Genomic DNA, 21,620 nt, shown 5'->3' with positions numbered 1-21,620 from the left:
GAAAGTACTGACAGCTAAAATGGATTGAGAACAGGAGGTCATATGGGACTGTTACCCATGCATTCAAGGTCACCTTGTTGATAGAAAATGACAGTCTGTAAAAGGTATGACTTCATGGGAAAAATGGAAGTGTTACATTAAAAAAATCGTTCTTGCAGGTGCAGAACAGAAAACGCACCTATTAGCCTATATGCAAGTCTAGCAAGAAGAGGACCTTTGGAGATTATTCAACTGAGTGGCCATAGAATTAAGAAGTATTATATCATTTTGTACCTGACTGAACCATCAACAGATGCTGTCACTACCACGTTTTTCTCCTCTTCATGAAATAAGCCAACCACTTCAGTAGAATGTGCCCTCCAGCAGAGCTACTCCTTTATTTGCTGAGGGAAAAAAGCAACATAACCACATTTCAGGCAGTTCTGTATGCCACCATGGTTACTGGCTTACTGGGTTCATCATTATGGCTGTCTGAAAATTAAGAGGTGAAATATTATTCCCTCCAACAAACAGGCTGCAAATGACACATGATAGAAACTGCTCAGGGGACAGGGATAAATAAATTCTTAATGTAACCTCTTTGAACACACTAGAATAATGCTGGCAGCATTTTAGTTATGTTTTCTCTTGTTTTTCACAGCATCAAATTATTATTGAAAGCAAAAGGCATGTCCTTTATGTTCAGGAAACAGTTTTAGTCCCTGTAGAGGTCTGAATCCATTTTTCTCTATCTGTCTTACCCTCTTATACTGTTCAGGTTAAGAAAATATGTCAGATTTTTCCTTACTCTTTTACTATTTTGTGGATCTTCTAAGAATGACACAATGCTCCAGTGCATAATACATCCCTCTGATTAAAAAAGAAAAAAAGAAAACATCAATACATTTCATTATTGCCACACATTGGCTTGTTGCTACCATATGCTCTTGATAAATGCTGAGCAGAATGATGAAAAGATTTCAGGTCATTGTCAAGTACACAAAGTAGAAAACAATGTGCCATTTATTAATATGCAAACAAATACAAATACTATTTGTGAGTAATGTATCTTTGAATAGATTTGAAATGGAAAAAATGTAAAGTTGTTTTTTTCCTTGAATGACAAGAGTAAAAAATAAGATTAATCTTGTCCAGACAGTTTTCTAGGGAGTTTTTTAGGGATTGAACTATATTTCAATGCAGGTAAAATGGATAGTGTTTGATGGTATACCTACATAATGAAAGCTTAATCTTTTACAACCTCCCAGTACACCCATGTGAAACTAGAATCAAAGAACCATTTTCCTTATGACACATTACTGCTTAGTTTCCAGAGAAAGCTCCCTGTTTCCTGATGTGGTTGCTTGTTATCTCCCTTGTTTCTACTACTAGACAGGAATCTTTTGTGTAATTCCAGCCTTCATACTGATCACATTTGGTTTCTAGGACTGTACATCTGCAAGCAAGCAAGCAGACTGATAGAGTAGTTGACCTTCTAAAAAGGAAAATCTATAATGGGAACAAGAATTTAGTAGTAGCACTACAGATAAAAGAGAAGGGTGCAAAAGTCATGAGACGTATATATGCTCAGAGGCACGACCACAAAAGGACAAAGGGAGAGTATCAGATGAATAGGTAATAGGGTGGTTATTTTCCATAAATAAAAAAAATCTATTTCAGTGCATGCTGCCTTCCTGAACTCATGTACAGATTTGAATCAATGGGGAATGGAAAATACTCTTCATTTTCAGCACCAGCTTCAAACTCTTGCTTCGTTTTGAAACGACAACAAAAAAAACAACAACAACAGCAAAAACAAAAAACAAACCTTGATCCATCCAAATTCTGACAGCATAAGAGCAGCAACCCAGTTTAAATATACTATCTTGGATAAAAAATTACATCAGTTTAATACAACAGAATTCCAAATGAGCACACCTGTCATGGTAGAAGATACAAGGCACGCAGTTACCTGGAAGAGGAAGCACTACGTACAAGGAACAACACGGCATTTACCAGATGCTTGAGGAATTGAAGCTTGGCTATTCTCATTAATTTTACACCTGAAAATGAAGATGTTTGTACCAGATATATCAGATAGGTTGTGTATTGTTCCCAGAAAAGGTTGTAGACTTTATTCAAAATCTAAAAATGTAAACATTTTATTTCCCCAAATGTATGTAACCTAAAAGTTTTAGACATAGTTTTTCAAAATTAGTTAATCAGTTATGATGCATTAATGACAGTGAAGAGTAGGTAAAGAATGTGCCTGTGATGGGAAAACAGAAACCCAGTGCAATGGTGTACATTTCATTCAGCCAAGTATTTTCTTGAGGATTAGTGTTTAAAAGAAAAGTGAAGTAACTTATGTCAAAGTTAACCAGCTACATTAATGTTAGAAAAGTACATTGTTTCTCACATTCAAGCCAGTCATGTATGAACTGTGAGTAAAATACTGTACTTACAAAACAATGGTTTCCCCCTCATACATGAGGAGGTAAAGAAAAAAAAAAAAAAAAAAAAAAAGGAAGAGATAAAGCCAGAACAGAAGTTGTTTTTACTACCTATGGTACAAAGAGATTTCAGCTTTGACCTGGGTGCACAGATCATTCTTATCCTGCACAGTTAAGAGTACAATGCAAACTGGAATTGCTCTAAGAGAAACAAGAAAGATTCCCCTTTGCCTTTTGTGCTGTGTTATATCCTGTAGCATAATATTTGAAAAACCCTTGTGGGACCTGTAGGTTCAAAACCATGTAGACAGAAATAGGAATTGAGTCCATGTCTCCAATGTACTGAGGTGTACCATGGGCTTATAGAGTGAAGAGGACTATCAACAGAGGATTTTTTTTTTTCTCTGAAACAAAGCTTTTCATTTCCGCTTTCTTCCAAGTATCTGAGAGCTAAACATTTCAAGTTGAAATGAGCATTTTCCCCAGATCAATCTTTGTACTCTTTGAACTGAAGAAAATTAAACAAGTTTTCAATTCATGCCACTTCAAAACACACCTTCCCTCCCCCCACCCCCATTTTAATGTCAAAAAAAAAAAAAAAAAAAAAAAAAAAAGTATTTTTGAATTATTACTACTGATCTGTTTAAAGTGTTTGCTAGGACTAGGCAAAATTGTTTAGTGACACTCAAAAATACTTGATACGGCATCTTATCTGGGCAGCCAGGCAGCTGGAATCACAAAGGCATTTCAACAAAATGCTGCTACTCCCTAATGAATAGGAGAAGAGAAAGTATGGAAAACATTTCTTGGAGATGTACAGCCTTAGGGATATTTTTTTTTTCATCTTTCTCCTCAAATTGCCTATCTTTCTGTAAATAGTCCATATGGAAGAACAGATATTTCAAAATGCTATTGCTAGATGCTGGACTTGTCTCACACAACTAGTGGGAAAAAGGAGCTAGAGTATTAGCTTAAGTGAAGCAGCTGTTACATGGCTGCAGTTGTGTGGGACTTGATAGCATTCACCTTTTGTCATGCTCTTAAAATCCATAATGGGGTTTAGTCTCTGTAGCCAAGTACAAGTAATAAACATTAGTCAGTATTCTGAATGGAAAAAGGGCATTTCCTCTTTCATATTTTTCTTTGGAAAGAAAAGAAAGCTTTCATATTTTTCATGTTTTAATACTTCAGGTGTGCATTCATGAATATTTGAATGTGAGAAGTATTATTCTGCTATGTTAACAGCTCACAAAAATATTAAGGTTTGTTGCAGAATTCAGTGTAGCATTTGTGAATATATTGGAGAGCTCTTTTCACATCATCTATAACTGATGTATGCTAAATAACACAAGGTTTAAAAAAATGGAAACACAGAGAGAGATATATTCTAGTGTTTACCACAAAATAGAGCTTAGACACTACAAAATAATAATAATAATAAAATAAAAATAAAACCTACCATGCATTTGGAGACATTTGCTTACAGTGCTATAAAGATCTAGGCCCTAAGACCTATGAGGAAACACCTTTTCAGACCAACAGCTTTGCAGATAGCCTTCCATAGACCAATAGGCAAGCAAAGTAACAGAGCCCCAGCAGCCAAGTTCTGATCACTCATGCCATTTGTCATTTTACATAAACATAATTAAAAGGTAATAATTATTTAATTGCTTTACCATCCCATGCCCAAGCAGCAAGATAAAAACCATTTATTTCAATGGCTGCATAGGTCACTTCAATATTAAGCCCATGTGCATCTTCATTCTGATATATTTGATATCCTGTTTCTAGGTCCCAGACTTAAAAAAAAAAATAATAATTATTATTTGTAGTACATCCTTTAAAACTCCTCACACAACTTGTTCTTGGTGTTGTAGCCATCATGACCTAAAGAAGGTGGGGATTTACAATGAGAAATAACATCTTTATTGAATGTACAATATAGACAAACCTTTACGCAAACAAGCAAAGGAATGGCATGCATCACCAACTGGCCCAATAAGAGAAGCTACTTCACCCTATAAATCTTGCCACTTAACCCCATCAGCAATGAACAAAAACTGCAGATCCTCAGCATACCTGTAACAATTCATTATATTTGCCTATGGATTTTCTTACACTTGCATGGTGACAATTTTTAGAGGTTCAAACGTAAATGGTAAAATTAATAAACAAATTTAATCTTTTCATTACAGCTTCAACACAAATAATGCTGTGATAAAAAGCAACAAACGAGAGACATCTCTTTCACTTTATTTTTCTTGTTAACTGGCTATTATATTCAATGCTTTTCCCTCACTGTATGACTCGATATCCTGAATGCTCAGAACAAGATGTTCAAGGAAATTTTTTAAAAAAGGATCCATGGAAGTCAGAAAATTGTCTCCAGAACTGCTAGTCAAAAAGAATCAGATCCAGAAAAAAAGAACAAGAACAACAGGAGAATGAAAGGATAAAAAATGAGGTTCTGTAGTTTAGCCACATTGTATGTACCAGAGGAACTTTTCAATTTTAGAATTAAAGAATCTTTTTATCCGAGAGTGGTATCTTTTACCCAGTACTGTTTTTACAAAGTCTCTTTTATGTTTTATACCAATCCATAGAATGTCTAAAGTACTTTTACATCCCACTAAGCTGTCTGGGACTCAAACACTTCCTAAATTTGAGGAGATGCTCATCAGATATGCCTTCTGAATAACGTGTAATTATGTTTGCATGAATTATGAATTGGATGCACATTTTGACATCGTGGCATTTTAAATTTTCCTTTAGAGATATTACGTGGCCAATGGACTTTCACTACTCTTGACACTGTCCATCACAGAACAGGTGAATCAAAATGTGGCCAAAGGAAATAAATCCTAACTAAATCCAGAGCCTCTGAAACCTTGCTCAATCTGCCTAGCAATTGTAGTGCGGTCAGCAAAGTAGTTTTCTGACAAAAGAATGATGTTGAACTAAATATATCCTGTTTATCATGGCTACCATTTCCCAGAAGAATCTGAGCATAAGAATAGTCACAAAACAAACACTTTGAATAATAAACACTAATCACTTATCTAAGTGCCTGATCAATTATTTGTAATAAACAAACAAAATAAACAACAACCTGAGACTATTTCAGTTGGTAGCCAAGACTATTTCAGATGACAACTTACACTCACCTTCAGTATTGACTGAGAGCAGATAGTGAGGACTTGGTGAAAAGTCCTGTTGTAAGCCAGAACACTGATGCTTTTCTCATGTGTCTGTGGAACCTGTTTCATATCTTGTATCATGTGAGTTAGGGGATAAATATCAATGACAGTTGAACCTGCATATGGTGAGACAAGTGAGAATATATACATTATAGAAAGGTTTCATTTAGGACATGGTGTTCTTCTGAAGGGCATAAGGAATCTTGTCTGTTTCTTTAGAAGAAAGTCTTGTCTGTTTCCTGAAAAGAGAAAACATTTACCCATGCTCCCCACAAGACATCAGTTAAACAACAGCTAAGTATCTCCCTGCCTTAAACAACTACCTGCCTACCTTTTATGGGATTGATACCCTGAATCCAAGATCATTAAGAGTGGTAAATCCCCCTGGACCACAGTGGGTTGGAATGGAACCCAAATAAATGAAATATGAACTGGCAAGTATATCACTAAAATAAATTATGGTAACCACTGTCTTAGAGATAAGGCAATTCTAGCTGCAGCCAATGAGGTCTTTCCAGCACCTTCTTTTATACAGCACTGCAGGTCTGAACGGCATTGCACCTTCCAGTGCCCTCTGATCTGAAGGGCTGCATAAACAGAAAGGCAGATGGGGAAGACAAGACAAAGGAAAGGGCAAGGTTTTTATAAGGCAGGCTCACAATCCAGCCTCAAATTTCAATTCCTGAATTGCTCCTCTACCAGCAGAGGAGCAGCAGTCAGCAGTGAGCATGCAGGAAAGAGCAGAATTGCCTAATACTTGGCATGAGCCCAGGCACACAGTCCAGCAGCTTGGAAATGGGCACAGAAGGAAAGCTGTGGCAATATTCAATGAAGCATGAAGGTGAGCCATGATTTATTGATGTTAGTGAACCAATAACTGAAAATCTCTGTAAAGTCAGGTACATAGCAATAAGGATTAATTTGCTCACATATAACCTCAGTCTCTTGCCCTGTTCAGGAGCAAGGGAACATTTACTTAACCTTTTAATGGAATCATTAACAGAATCCAGGGCCAGATTTTTACAGATATTTAGGCACTGCTCCAATCATTGTTTATAAGGGCAAAGCCATCTCATTTTCACAAGGACTTAGCTATGTAAAATCACTAGATTACTAAACCTTGAAAATCTCACTAACTTAAATTTGAACTGAAGATCCCATCTGTACCTTTTAGTAATGAAATGTCTTTAAAAAGTATTCTGATTAGTATTTGGACCATTTTTTGAATAAGACCTAGAAGATAAAGTTTCTTAAGCTTTGCAATGCTTAGCCAATTCCAAAATACATGCAACCATTTATGAACTCTCATCCAATGTATATATTTAGGCTTCTAAACCAGGTTTATTGACACAAATATTCAGCAGAAACTGCCGGGTCACTGAAAATAAGAAATTTCATGTTCATTTCAGATTTGACAAGCTTTGTGACTTGTTCTTGTTGCAAGGACAGAAAAAGCTGTCTCCAAAGACAATGACCTTATTTCCCTGATAATCCTCAGACGTCTATAGCCCCAGGACAGGTTCAAACCTGAGGACTCCAGGATTTCAGAGACCATGTTTCTGGGACAGACAAAGCTGCTGGTTTCTAGGTTCTCTGCCCTAAATAAAGAAGTCTACAGTCCTTAGGGACACCTGCAGATCTCTGGGCCTTCAGAGGTTCCAGGCTCCTTGCTATGGAGTCAAGAAATTACATGTAGCTTAACTTTTCTAAAAAAGCTTCACCTTGCTTTCAGAGAAGCCTTCCTCATTTCCTCTGGTTCCTGTTGTTAATTCCCATGCTGGATATTTTCATAAATATTTCCATATTGAAATTAGCACAACATATAGCAAGACATACTTCAAGATGGTCTTAATGTGCAAATACGCTGAATGCACAGTATTCTATACATCTCATATAATTTATTCCTGCATTCAACTTCAGTAGTATGCAATCATAAGGGAAACCACGTTCTAGAAGGGGGATGCTCTCACACTTTAATTACAGTAGCATACCTGCAATCAGTGTGCCACTATCATTGTTAAATACCATGATAAGAGTCTCCAACTCTGCAGGAATCCCTTGATTATCATGAAAGACCTGAAGCATTGAAAGGGTCTGTATATTCCACACGCAAAAAAGCTAGAGAGGAGTGGGGGAGAAAACCTAATACTGTATCATGGTTGGATTTTCAACTACTCTTTTTGCATGACAAAAATAATATACCCTCTAATGCAAATCATGTTGTTAATTGTTACATCCTCAAATAAGCAAGACAAACACTGAAGACATTTTTATTGTCATTTTAATTAAACGGCATAGAAAGGCTGAGTCTTGAAATATTGACCTGAGAAGTCCACAGGAGAACCAGATCTCCTGAGAATCAATTCTACTCCTTAATAACAAAATGACTCCATTGTGTCATGCTTTTCAGTCAAGTACAGACAAATGCCGATAGTTTAAAAGCTTGTATTCTGGACTGGACTAACAAATTTTGTCAAATAATACAAAGATAAATTTCAGAGGGTTCCACATCAGGAATTCCTGAAATCTTTGACTGACAGCAGATGTTGGAAGGAAATGAGGATCAGGACATCCTGTAGATGGATTTTTATGCACATACAATTCTTGTACTCTGTATACGCAACTGCGACTGCCCACAATCACATTACCAACCTCTAAGGAACGGCAGATATACAAGATATAGTTCTTTCTTATACCCGTATATAGTTCTTTCAGTTTTAACAGACAACACGGCATTTGCTTTAGACTCTAGAATTACTAGTTAGTAATATGTTGGCAACATTCATTCATCCTGCCTGATCAAACCCATGTTGTACTTGTTGCTATCCCATGCAAACTGCTATTAATTCTGCAAGAAATCACGATGTAGATTCTCAGACCCCATGGTTTTTTAGTGTAGTGTATTTCCCAGCAAGGTAGACTTACCACGTTATCAAAAGTTATTTTGTCACCACCTCTGCATGTAATTCTCATTCATCTGACAAAACTGTAGTTTTATGTAGGCATTTGTGCAAGGTATTTATATTCATGTGTTATTAAAAGGTAGTGTTGCATTTCAAATTGGGGTTTTTAACACAAATGTTCCCATCAATACTTGGAGTGTTGCGGACTTTGACAAAGGTCTTTGAATCTTTGGATGAAATGCTCCATAGAATGTTAGCCCGTAAAACACACAAGCACAAACCCATGAAATATTCAGCTGAATTTGATAACTAAACTGCATCTCAGGCAGAAAGAAATATCACACGAATAATTCAGCTTCCTGGACTACAATCCTTGGATATTTTCTTCTCTCAGCTGTTCCTTATTCTTAGCCTTGAAACTCAGTAGAGATCTCTATGGGTTTCCTTAGATGATCTTGATGCAATCACTCAACTTTTAACTTCATAGCCTTGGCCAGTAAACAAGAAGCAACCAGAGAGCCATGACTGGGGCTGGAGTGCTATTTCTCTAAAAGAGCAATAATTTTGGAGATCTGATAATGTTGAAAAAAAAAAAAATCCTAGGAAAAATCTTAAGGGATTGTAATGTGCATCCATTTCTTGATTCTTTCCAGAATCTGCTATATGGTGAAAAACATTATGGTAAAGGTAGTTACAAATCCAAACTTATCTGCATGTTGGGTGCAGATTCTTGCATTTTTATTCCTGAGAACCTACTTAATTTACCCACAGCTAAAAGCAGCCTTGTTGCTACACTAGCTTGCCTACTGTGTAGAAAGTCCAGTAAGCCTCATGAAACTGTCCTGATCAGGACATAACCCAACAAGAATAGATGCAAGTGTAATTAGAGCACCAGTCACTGGACAGTGAGACTGGAAGTTTATTTTGAAATGACTTGTTTTATTTCTGATTGATATATTAGATAGTACAACAGCTGGCACCTTAGAAAAAAAATGAAAGAGATTAGACAGAAAAAAGAATATAGAATCCTGTTCATCACTTTCATAAAATTTCATAAATGTTTTAATGGCATAAGGTACTTACCGAGGTCATTAAGAAGTTATGCCATTAACAGGAAATGACTTACAGCCAGTCTCATAACAGAAATGCCAAGAAACACTATTTGATGTATAATTTAAATTGACCACTGTAAGGGTGCTGCTGACCTAGAAATGTTGGTAACTTGTAGAAGAGATGGTATTAAATTATTGTTAAAGTTGTATTGATTTGCAAAATAATTGCTTTTAGCTCATATTGCCTAATACCAACATAGAAATCTGTCAGGAAGAACTCTGAGGAAGAAACAAGAACACGACATCTGTCAACCTAATAACAAACCGGCTACAATCAAAAACAGCTTTCATTGCTGAAAATTGAAAAAGAAAAAAAGTTTCAAAATGTAAATCCCTATGTAATACAAAGACATTTGAAAACAAAAGAAATAAATCCTTAAGAAATAAATACTTTGCAAATTTGGGATCAGATAAATTTTGGAAACATTAGGGATGTCTGCAGAATACCACTTATATCTGTCTTTCTGATCACATAAAAGCTTAAACATTTCCATGTTTTTTTTTTTTTTTGATATAATTAATTAATGAAAAAAATATATCATTTTACAACTATAAGCAGAGAAAGTGTTTCCCAAAGACACACAGCAAGTTACGATCTGAAACATAAACCACAAGTTTAGACTTTTTCAGCTTTCCTCATTATATCCTATTCCCTTCTTCATTTAGAATTCTGTTTATTTTTCTCTTGAACATAGTATGTGTCTATTATAATCCACAGGCAGTATGCCCTCTCCTTAAATATGTTTTTGATAATTAAGAAGACTTCACGTGTGCTTACATTAATGTTATGAAAAGTTCAATGCAATTCCCAGCAATTATTTTTTCAGAAGACATACACTGTACAAATAAGAATGAAAGTTCATTACTTTCTATGTTGTAAAATGTTGAAGTATCTCTCTTTTCACTTAAAATAGCCTCTCAGCATAGAAAAAAAAAAAAAAAAGCTGCTAAAGAAACAAAATGGAAGACCGTTTGCTGTTTGTAAAATAAAAATAAGGGAAAGAGTAACGGATGGAAAGGGTTATGCAATGTCAAGAAAGGAGATAAATACAAAGCTTTAGAGATTATTAAAATTTCCATCCATAACCTAATTTTAAAGAAGGTTACAGAAGATCCAGCAAAACTTTGCAATAGAAGGGAAAAAAAACAAACAGATACACCAGTGTTTAAATAGATCAGTTCTGGCAACAGAGAGAAATTCAAACATGAATGTTTCTGAATTTTAAGTAGAAAGAAAATTTCTCCCAATTATATTGTTTGTTGCATGGAAAATGCAAAAGGAAAAGGCTCTAAAGAGCTTCTGAGATTAATTTTTCTCTGAGACCATATTGCTTCAGAAGAACCATGCCCATCAAATTCCTCTACCAGATTTTTGACCACATTTCAGAAATGTATTCAGATATTCTCTGAAGCTTACAAAAGGAATAGCTTCATGGAAAAATAGGTAGTGAGAATGCCTCTGAAAACCAGGAAACCCAGTTGAACAGAAAAATGAAGAAACTGTTTATCTGTCTAAAATAAGTAGACCAGCAGAAATAGAAAGAGAAAAAATAAAAAGTTGAGAAAGTAAGGGTAGATCTCAAAGATCATTTCTGGCACAGTCACAATTAGAAGGTAAAAAAATAGCTTTAAGAACTGAAGATTTATCACAAGTACGTATCTATAGAGATACTCCACTCAGGAGAAAAGAATAAGTCACTGAACAAAGACATAATAACCTTTCCAGAGACATCATCCAGATCCATTACAAAGTAGAACTAGAAAAAAACATTGAAGACACACAATTTTAACAATCACATGGCTTTTTCAAGTAAACAACGATCAAGACATAAACTTGATGTCTTATTTCATCAAAGCAATGAGAAAATTATTTTACAGCACAAGTAAATATCAGAGCCTCTTGTGCCCTTTCTTGCCCTTTGTTTAGCCACTAATGCCAATACCACATTAAGAATACGTGGTCACTTGAAGCAAAAACCTGGGTCCCTCACAGCATTCACAAATCTCTTCCCTTCCTTCAGGCCTTCTTCCTTTTCCAGCCGAGGGGCACAGGATGGGGACATTATATAAGCCACTGTTTCACATGAGTAATTTTAACACAAGGCATCACCAGCATGGCCGTGAGATATAGTGTCACTGCTGTTCATCTGTATCAGCACACATAACTGCATGAATACATGTGCAAAGAGTGGAAATGAAAGGCATGCTTAGTTTGAAACCAGGAGGTGACTGGGGGAGTTGCCTTAGGAACGTTTTGTTAAAACACCGCTGTTCTGTGTATTTATTAAAGATTTATAAAAATTTCCACATCGACATGACAAACGCCAGGAATCACTGAAGCCCTGTGAAAACATACTCTTTATGGCAAAATGCTTGACTATGTCTTCTGAAATCACACACAGACTTGCGAACAAAACACAATAGAGAGGAGGTGGAGCATCAAATGCTTTTGAAAACGACTTTTCTTTTTCCCACTGTTTCCACCTTAGAGGAAAAGCTGAGCTGTGTCTACAATGCTCTTATATTAATGAAAAAACTTGTTGGTTCAATTTGCATATTAGGAGAATTGGCATTGACCCACAGGCATACCTTTTGAATATGGATGTTGTGTTGTTTGGGATGCAGGGTTTTTTGCCTGTTTTCCCTCATTGGGGCCAGCTTCCTTCACACAGTAGGTAGTAAGCACAGAGTGGCATTCCAGGAATGCACGTTGTCTTTCTCTCCTATATTTGCTGCAACAGCTTTAACAAGCTAGTCTGCCATCCTTCCAGGACTGCAGCCTGGATCACTCCCCTCTTTTCTCAGGTGTTCTTCTTGTATCATTCATCTCTCAACCCAATGGCAAAACCCCATAGCTACAGATGTTTTTTTCACAGACACAGAGCAAAATTGGGAACCGAATCCCTCCAGAATTCAAAGTGAGTTCTTGCCAAAGCTTTCTGACACCCCTTAACATTTTTAAATGTGTATATTTGCATACATAAACACTTTTCTCTCAAGTACTACTTTGTCAATCCCCAAATCTCAGAACACACTAAAAAGCCTGAACTATCTTTTCCATCTGGTCTAAAGTCTATGTTTTGAGAGCATATAAAGACCAGCAACACCTTTCTCTTCTATTTTTCTTAACACACACACATACACACAAAGCAGAAGATTCATCTTATAAAGAGGAGAGATTTAGACTAGACATTAGGAGGAAGTTCTTCACTCAGAGGGTGGTGAGGCACTGGAAGAGGTAGCCAAGAGAAGTTGTGGATGCCCCACCCCTGGAGGTGTTCAAGACCAGGCTGGATGAAGCCTTGGCCAACCCTATGTAATGGGTGGCATCCCTGCCTATGGCAGGGGGGGTTGAAATTGGTTGATTTTTAAGGTTCCTTCCAACACAAACTATTCTATGATTCTGTGATTCTATGATCTTACCAACTGAAATGGTAACAGAAAATGGAGTTAGAAAAAAGTTGGGAAATAAGACAAAATTGTTAAATAAATATTTTCTATACTCTTCGTACGCTAAAGTTCAGGCTCAGGAACACTGTCTTGCTGGGTTATCACGAGGAGGCTGTTGTGGAAGGCTGAAGTGACAAAGTTACAAATTCACACAGAAAGTCTGAGCCCTCAAAGACAAAAATCACCAGGCATGAAGCAGAGGCCAAACTGCAGTTCTGTTGCCGTGTTATTTAAAATGAGTGAGTTACCTGCAGAGAGTGCAGCTGTGTTTCCTATGATCCCTGAAGGTGATCCTGCAAAGTACTACAACTCCCTGTAGTTATTAGAAGACTTAGGAGCAAACTGATGTCAATGGGATTACATGTGAGGCTAAGGGAAGGAGGATTTAGCTCTAAGCATATTATTATAACCACAAGACTGGTAATATATAAGGTTACTTCCTTTTCCAAATTATGGTGGAATAATGGAAAGAATTTAAAGCGGGTAATATGGAACAGTGAGTCTAATTGTAAACTAATGAGCCTGCAGGCAATTTACTGGGTGCTATATAATGGCTGAGACTGTGTAAAGGCTCTGCATTTTTGTCTCTTTATTGTCTGCTCAGTGTGCTGACAAGAGAGCTACCTGACCCCTAATGCAAAGATTTAACCATGTAAATCATCTATATATTGTAATATTTATTTATTTATTTATTTTTGTGACACAGAATGATCATGACTTTATCTGTAAAGTCCTTTAGACTTCTCTGTGAAGGATTTCTTCTTTTTTGATATAGCTTTCAACTACGACCACAAGATTTATCTGCCTTTTAAAAGTATAGGAATTTCTCTTTATTTCTTTTTACTTCTGAGGAGAAGTGTAACTTATAACTCACAGCACAATTTAAAGACACAAAGTTAATTTTTAATTAGAATATACTTTCACAAATTCATGTACAAATGATTTTACTGATGTCATTGACACAACTCAAGTATGTTTAATTAAGATCAGGTATAAAAGTCCACATACTTGGAGTCTTGTAAAATAGATTTTGTTTCTCTCCAAAGTTGTATTGAATCATAGAAAGGCCCAGAAAGTACCTCAAAAGTACGTCAAGAGATCTCCTAGTTATGTACTACCTGAGGTACTTCATTCCTTTTTTTTTTTTTTTTTTTTTTTTTTTTTTTTTCTGTATAGATATCTTCACGTACATTCATTCCCCTTAAGTCTTGTTTTATGTCTTATTATATTTTTCCTATATGCATAGCTTGCAGGCTATCTGTCAAAACCTTTTTTAGTTCAGGAGTGGTGCATGCCTGCAGCAAATGTACAGTTACCTACAGAAAAGACAAGTATAGATCTATAGAAGTGAGGAAAGGAAGGAGGAATGGCTATGGCTCAAGGATTATTTGAAAATGACATATTTCTGATTACTTAATTTAAGCCTATAGCACATTCAGAAGAGTATAGTTTATTTTAAGAATAGGATTAAAGATGTGAAAACACGGTATTTACCCCACCTCAATGAGCAATGGTAAGCAATTGTGGCAGAGGAGCAGCATGGACACACTATACAGAGAGATTTGTAATATTTCCTACATAACACATCAAAAAGCTGGATATCTCAGTTGACTACCTATATTTGGTCCTTATTACTTTATAGGACACAACTGACTTTTGCCACAGACCATACCTTCAATTTTAATATCCATTCAGTACTCATATTTCTGCCCGTGACTTGCAGCCCTTATTCAACCTGAGGCAATTGGTTAATTTAGCATCCATACTCGCTATTCCATTACTGCAGATGTTAATGAAAATATTGAATATTACAGAATATTGAAAATATTGCATAGGACTATATTTGAAAGAGCTCCATAGCCTTTTATGGAACAACTACCACTTCAGTAGCTTTTCATTTATTTTTGCACAAGTTTTTAGATGTTTTTATTTTCTCCTGAACAGTCTTAACTTGACAAAATAAGATAAAGCATTGACGCCATGATTCCACCAATAATTTAAATGAAACCCACCAATTTCCAGCCAAGTCTTATAGTATATGGCTAAAGAAATTTTACTATTGATGCTATTTGTATTTTTGTCTTGAACAATATTTTGGAGCAGTGTCTTCTAATTCAGACACCATTCAGAAAGAGGCTGAGATCTGAACACATTGTATGGAGAGACCAATATAAGAAAACATCCACCTACAGATTTAGCAGGCTGACAGGCAGAGAGGGGTAAATGAAGCTGTAGAAAGTTGTTGCAGATGATCATGACTGAATGAAGCATTCAGATAGCAGTTATGTTATAATTCTGTCAGCTGCCAAAGTGATACAGAGTATATCAGAACATTAATATCTACTATCATAAATACTATTTTTGCACATACAGAAAGGTCAAATACTTCTATTTTAGTCTTGTTCCTCAATATAAAATAATTTGGAAATATTAAGCTAAAACTCTGCCTTTAAATTAAAATAAATTAACTGACAGGCAATGAAATTTGGACTAGATGCTACCAGAGATACTTACTCAAAAACACATTACGACTTGCGTTTATAACATTGATTTCCATGAAGTTAAGGAAACAATTTTACCTTTGCAGAAGAAAGGCTGATAACATACTGATGTTTTTCATTTGTCACAATTCCAAAACACTGTGTCGGTGTCCTGACAGCTTCCCTGTAGGTCTGCTATTAATACAAGGATGCCACAAATGAAGGAATTTGTCATGACCTGACAGAAAAGAATTCATATATTCAGAAAGACTGAATAGTCACAAACACTGTGAGTTTCTTAATGGAGATATTAATATTCATAAGTTTCTGGTTTCCCTATGTAGGGAACTCCCACATAAGGGTGCTAACTTTTCCTTCTAAGAGCTGGATTCCAGCTTATGTTTTGATATGTTTTCAGTATTTGTCCCCATACTTGCATTAAAATCACATAACTAATCAGCATTTCAAAGGCTTTTATTTTCTTAGAGGAATGTCAGGTGCCCATGTGGTAGTGCCATAAAAGTAGAATACTAATTTAAAAATTGAATTGGAATTTGAATTGTTTTTGTTTGTTTGTTTGTTTGTTTGTTTGTTTGTTTTCTTTCAAAGATCTGATTGAGAAAAAGAACAAAACAATAATTATGTCCATTTAACCCAGTAGTGAAGGGATGACTACCTCTATGGAAAGGGATGATCCTGCATAACAGGAAGAGGAGCAGACATGAAAGTTGAGGGCAAATGGGAAATAAAAACAGCTGATAAGTGATTTTTTTTTCTTACTGTAAATGAGAATTAAGTTTTTTTTTTTTTTTTTTTTTTTTTTCATTTTATTTGTACATTCATACATTAAAATTACCTGCAATTAAGGTATCATCCCTGATTGCATTATAGATAAATCTTTTGGTACTGTTTTCATAAGAGTTTCCATAAACATTTCAAAACACAAGGAAGTTGTTAAAAACATATTAGCAAGCTCCTGGGTTTACATACTAATGCAAATTCAATTGTAGACATTGAAAAAAAATCGTATTTTTTTTCAGGAGTTTGAAGAGGACATGATCCCAGTTTAAATTTGATGCTAATTTGTTTATATTTTTACTTTCGGTTCCTGGCAAATATTGCAATTGTATGCACTGTATGAAATTAGCTGAACAGCCTATTTTAATATACAATAAATGAACCAATCACATTTTATCTAGATTACAATTTCAGTTTTAATTTTCTCTTATCTTAAAGTGACATGCAGAAAGCCAAAAAAAGCATACAGGAGCAAGTACATGGACTGAAAGATTAACCCAACCTCCAGACTGTGATACTTGGCTTAGTTCTGTTTACAAAGAGGAAAGTTAAAGGTCATCTCTTTCAGTATGCTTTCCAAGTATCTTCCTGAAGCTCTTTCAACCTCTTGTCATTGGTCAGTCCCTCAACCTCTCTCCTCAGAGATCTATTCCTTTTCTTCTTATTACAGCAATATGTGATTCTTTTAGGAGCACCCCATCTCCCTTTTCTTGCATTAAGCTTTATGGCCCTCTTGGTTAAATTGATTCCACGGTTTAGGTAGCCTCTCTCTGAATGACATTGGAAAAATGATCTACTCTTAGAATAGCTACAACAAAAAATAATTTTGTTATATGCCAGATCATTTCAAAGGTATGCCTGAGAAAGAGACCATGCAAACAGCTGCAGCGGTGCAATGAGGGCGTAACTTCTGCATAAGATAGGGGAGCTGTGCTCTGTTCTCTGTGTTCCTGAGGTGATGGCAGATGAACAGAGAGCAGGCACTCAATTAAGTGACCCTTAATTATGGTACAGAGAGTTTCTTTTAACAATAGAATCACTAACACTTGTTATTTATTCAAGATATTAACAGGAAAAAAAGTCTCATTCAGAAAGAAAACCTTTCCCTACGTTAACAATGCAGTTTTCTTCCTATGTGAAATAGTGGATTAGTTTTAGTTCATTTTACTGATGTTGAAATAATGGTAGAAGTAGTTGCAGTAGATGCGTTCTCTCTCCTTTTTCTGGACTAATGCCAGACTGGCCCTGTTACTGCAAAGCTATGTGCTCATTCTGCCCTAACGACAGTTAGGGCAGACATTCACTGCTTCACTGGAACATTTGCTGGAACATCTATTCTCTTCTGTGATCCAAATATGCCTCCGGGATTCAGAATCTGGACACAGAAGGCATGGGTACAAAACACATTCAAGAAAAGCTTGAATCTCTCTAAATATCAGAAAAAAGAAGTTAAGATTCTTTGAAATCAAATATTTGAATCATAATGGGATCACTTCAGTGTTTTCCAAGACAAATAAATATGAAAATATGTTGTTTTTTTTTTTTTTAATTATTATTTTTATTTTTATATTTTTATTTCAGATTCTGTGACCACAGTTCTACTCTAGCTAGATGTTATGGATTCCAAGACCTTATCAAGTGTTATCCTTTATCAAACTGTCTCCCTTGCTTATACAGGTTTGCAGTTTATGTGGTATTACAAGATGTCTTTGGTATAAGATGTCATTGGTATTCCAATGAGTTGTCTGCATTTCAGTGGTGTTGAAACTCTATAGAGAACAATAGCATTTTTGAACAAACACTAGGCTTAGCTTGTTCTCCACTAAAAAACTAGAAACGTAAAATATAATTTCTGGTTTCTTTCCATATTGTTCCTGTCCCACACAAAGGCCTCCTATTTTTTAAAGCAATTTCATTGTCATTTTCTCAAGCCAGCCTTTTAAAAGCCTACAATCCTAAGCTATGATGTCTGAAAAATCTCCTCACAACACTTAGACAACAAGTAAATTAAGACAAGTTTATATGTTGATCATATTAACCAACGTCTCTCTCTTTTCCCTTTGTGCTGCCTTGTCCATCTTCATATGTTCTTAAAATTAGACTGCATCACAGAAAATACTCTCCTATACTTGTGAGGGCCAGTATTTTGGGAGTTCTGGGATATCATTTCTATAACTATGATCCCAAGAATTCCTGAAAATGTCAATACCAATGCATAGTCCCTTTAGAAAAAAAAAAAAAAATCAAGATACAAGATGTTACCAGTTACTTCAGTTCTGCCAGGAATGCAAAAAGACTATTGGACAAGGATGGGAGACTTCCTTTCAATCAGTCTTAAGCTGCTACTGCTAGATTTAGAAATAACCAATAGTTTTGATTCTACTTTATTGTTCACAAGAGAAGAGTAGCTGGATTTGAAAAACTAATAAGGTTAGAAGTTGATGTATCATATAACTTAAAACGGATCTTCTTCAGCTTTTATATGCATATATGATTTGCTTTTAAGTGTAGCTATTCCCTGAGGTTATGACTAAGACATAGTTAGAATTGAAATACATCCTGAGTAAGAGGAAAACCATATCACTTTAACATTCAGCATAATAATGCAAAATGTTACACAGAAAAGTTACTCTGAGCTACTGTGGGATCCATCTTTCAGGCCACTAATGGGCTTGTATCATTTTACTGGTTAAAGAAGTCTAGCTTTTAGCATGAAAAGTGAACTATGTACCAGGTTTGCTTGTAACTTTCTTCTTATAAATGTCAAATGCCTGGAAGATAAAACTAGGTTGCATCACTGTGCTAACAGAAACTCATGAGAGTATTCAAATGTAACTAAATATATAATAGAAGAGTAGGGGTGTTAAAACATATGTCTTTAAATAGCCACTTCCCAGTGTAAAAATTGTAGGATCTAGTATTTTGCAAACCATTTGTGCGAAATAACAGTAGATCGAAGCTCAGTAAAGTCATTAACAAATTATCCTCACTAATTACTTAAAAAGCTATCTTACTATCAAAGGCTGTTTGTTTTTTTTTTCTCACTTTTTTTGTCTTTTTATTGCTGAATATGATACGATATGACATGCTGATATGATTTTTTACAAATGTTTACACATCATGAATAAATCTACATATGATGATTATTGAATTATTTACCTTCCCTGGCCATTGATTGTTAGGGTAAATTACAGGTAAAATTATAGGCTTTCTAGTCAACAAGATTTTACTACATCAGGTGCGTATGTTCATTTGAATCTGTTCATTTAATTAACTGAGTCTCACGTGTTTCTCAGACAGATAAGAAAGAGTAATGTTTTTTAATATATAGAGACAAAATTAGTGTGCCCTAGTCCAGCTGACTGCTGAGCCATTGGAATAGTATATTTTATTAATTGAGAACTGAATTATAAAGCTCAGCTTCCAAAGAGCTCAGTAGATGGATCTCTCAAAGGCTGAAGGACTGGATTCTTAATTTTGGGTCCAGCTTCACAGTAGCCCCATATGATCTAAAATTTACTGTAAATTTGAAAGGTACGATTCCATCCTGTCATGGATTTGGCCATATATTCCCACTCTCTCCTGTGACTATTAGTAATCCAGATCAGGAATAATTTCCTTTCAAGGAAAAGCAGCAGACTAAGCACTGGGAATGAGGGTGAGGCAGAAGAAAGCCTTCCAACATCAAGATGAAGGTCAATGGGTGAACAAGCTAGATTTGGAATCCTTTCCAAATCAAGGATATGTAAATGTTATAAACCAGGAAAAAACTTGAAGATTGTTACTGGCAAGCACAATTCTTACAGTTTTTCAAAGTCATCACTGCAGAATCATTCTTGAACACAGTATTATTAATCTTTTGTCATGTAGTCCATACTCTGTACTTTTGTGCAGTGAAACTCAAGACAAATTAAAATGTATTGGTGAGAAAGCTCATCTCCTTATAATATTTTCTCATTAGGTAGCTGTTTAGAGAGCAGTTTAGAAGTCCTACAATCCAAGCCTAGTCTCTAACTCTCACAGTCATGTATGTTATCTATCCTTTTCAAAAATTTCAAGCTCCATTTTAGATTAAAGGTATTTCCTTCTTCTACTGCCACTATACTGTGGTACCCAAGTACCTAGGCAAGGTACAGGATTGCTCCATTCCTCTACTCTGCCTGAGGTGCCTATTGCTGGTTATTGTCAGTCAGGGTAGAGTGGGCCGGGCTGACTTTTGGTCTGGAATTTTCTTAGGAATTTTATTCAGATTTTTCTCCTCCCTTGCTATTTCTATATGAAGAATTTTCAGTCTGTAACATAAAGTATTATTAGTTCCTGTGTACGTGATCTTCTGTCCTGGTCTTCACCCTGTTTTTATTACTACAGTAAAATCCTCCAGTTCTTACCTGCGGGTAATACTAATCATATTCCACTTTATAGTGCCTTTATGGCATCAGGAAATTTCTGCAGACTACTTTTTTGTGTCTGTGTCAAAGTAATCAATGTAAATAAGACCTCTCCGAAGGCTGAATGCCATTTTTTTTCACTAACAACTTTCCTATAGCACTATTGCTTTCCCTTTAAAATTTGTGTCTAGAAAATCAGTAGAACTTCTGAAATACACATCTCATCTGATATTGTTTGTGATATCTGTCTCAGTTTTCCCTTTGGTAAACTTTAACACTTAAACTTGAGTTGTATTATTTCCCATGTTTTTTTTTTTTTTTTTTTTTTTTTTTTTCCTAGATTTATTTTACTGTCTTGCATGAGTTGTCAGGCATTGGAAAGGGTTGCCCAGGGAAGTGGTGGAGTCACTGTCCTTGTAGGTGTTCAAGTAAATGTTGGACATAGTGCTTAGGGACATGGTGTAGTGGGTGACATTGGTAGTAGAGTGATGATTGGACCAGATGATCTTCAAGGTCTTTTCCAAACTTGATGATTCTGTGATCTTGGCCATTTTTTTTGTTTGTTTGTTTCCTTATTATTAAATGTACACCCAAGAATTGTTATGTGATACGTTTATTCAGAACAGTTTTTAACTAAGTTTCAAGCAGGACTGTGGTACTGAAGACTTTGAGATCAGAAGCATCAATGTAGTCACTTCAAGGCACCACCACATCAGACAGAATACACAAACAAGACTGCTGCCATGCTCCAGCCACATTTCTGCAGCATGAAATATGACCATTTCAATAGAAGCTCATAAACTTATTAGATAACAGGAAGAAACGGATGTGAGAGTGCTATTTCTGCAGTCTGCACTGGG

The 21,620-nt window shown here is 35.6% G+C and overlaps 1 protein-coding gene across 1 annotated transcript in view; it reads right to left on the bottom strand.

The window, feature by feature from the left end:
* WDR64 (WD repeat domain 64) overlaps nt 1–21,620 on the bottom strand; it is a 46,480-nt gene that overhangs the window by 5,476 nt on the left and 19,384 nt on the right. The window contains 11 exon segments of the mRNA XM_068675141.1: nt 274–383; nt 788–849; nt 1,344–1,435; nt 1,952–1,993; nt 1,995–2,042; nt 3,370–3,373; nt 4,109–4,231; nt 5,593–5,745; nt 7,621–7,747; nt 15,674–15,723; nt 15,726–15,812. Of these exon segments, the coding sequence (XP_068531242.1) occupies nt 274–383; nt 788–849; nt 1,344–1,435; nt 1,952–1,993; nt 1,995–2,042; nt 3,370–3,373; nt 4,109–4,231; nt 5,593–5,745; nt 7,621–7,747; nt 15,674–15,723; nt 15,726–15,812 (898 nt within the window).

The sequence above is a fragment of the Anas acuta genome, chromosome 3, assembly GCF_963932015.1.
Source record: "Anas acuta chromosome 3, bAnaAcu1.1, whole genome shotgun sequence".
Taxonomy (NCBI): Eukaryota; Metazoa; Chordata; class Aves; order Anseriformes; family Anatidae; genus Anas; species Anas acuta.
The sequence above is the reverse complement of the archived record's forward strand: the minus strand, read 5'-3'. Positions and strand labels throughout refer to the sequence as shown.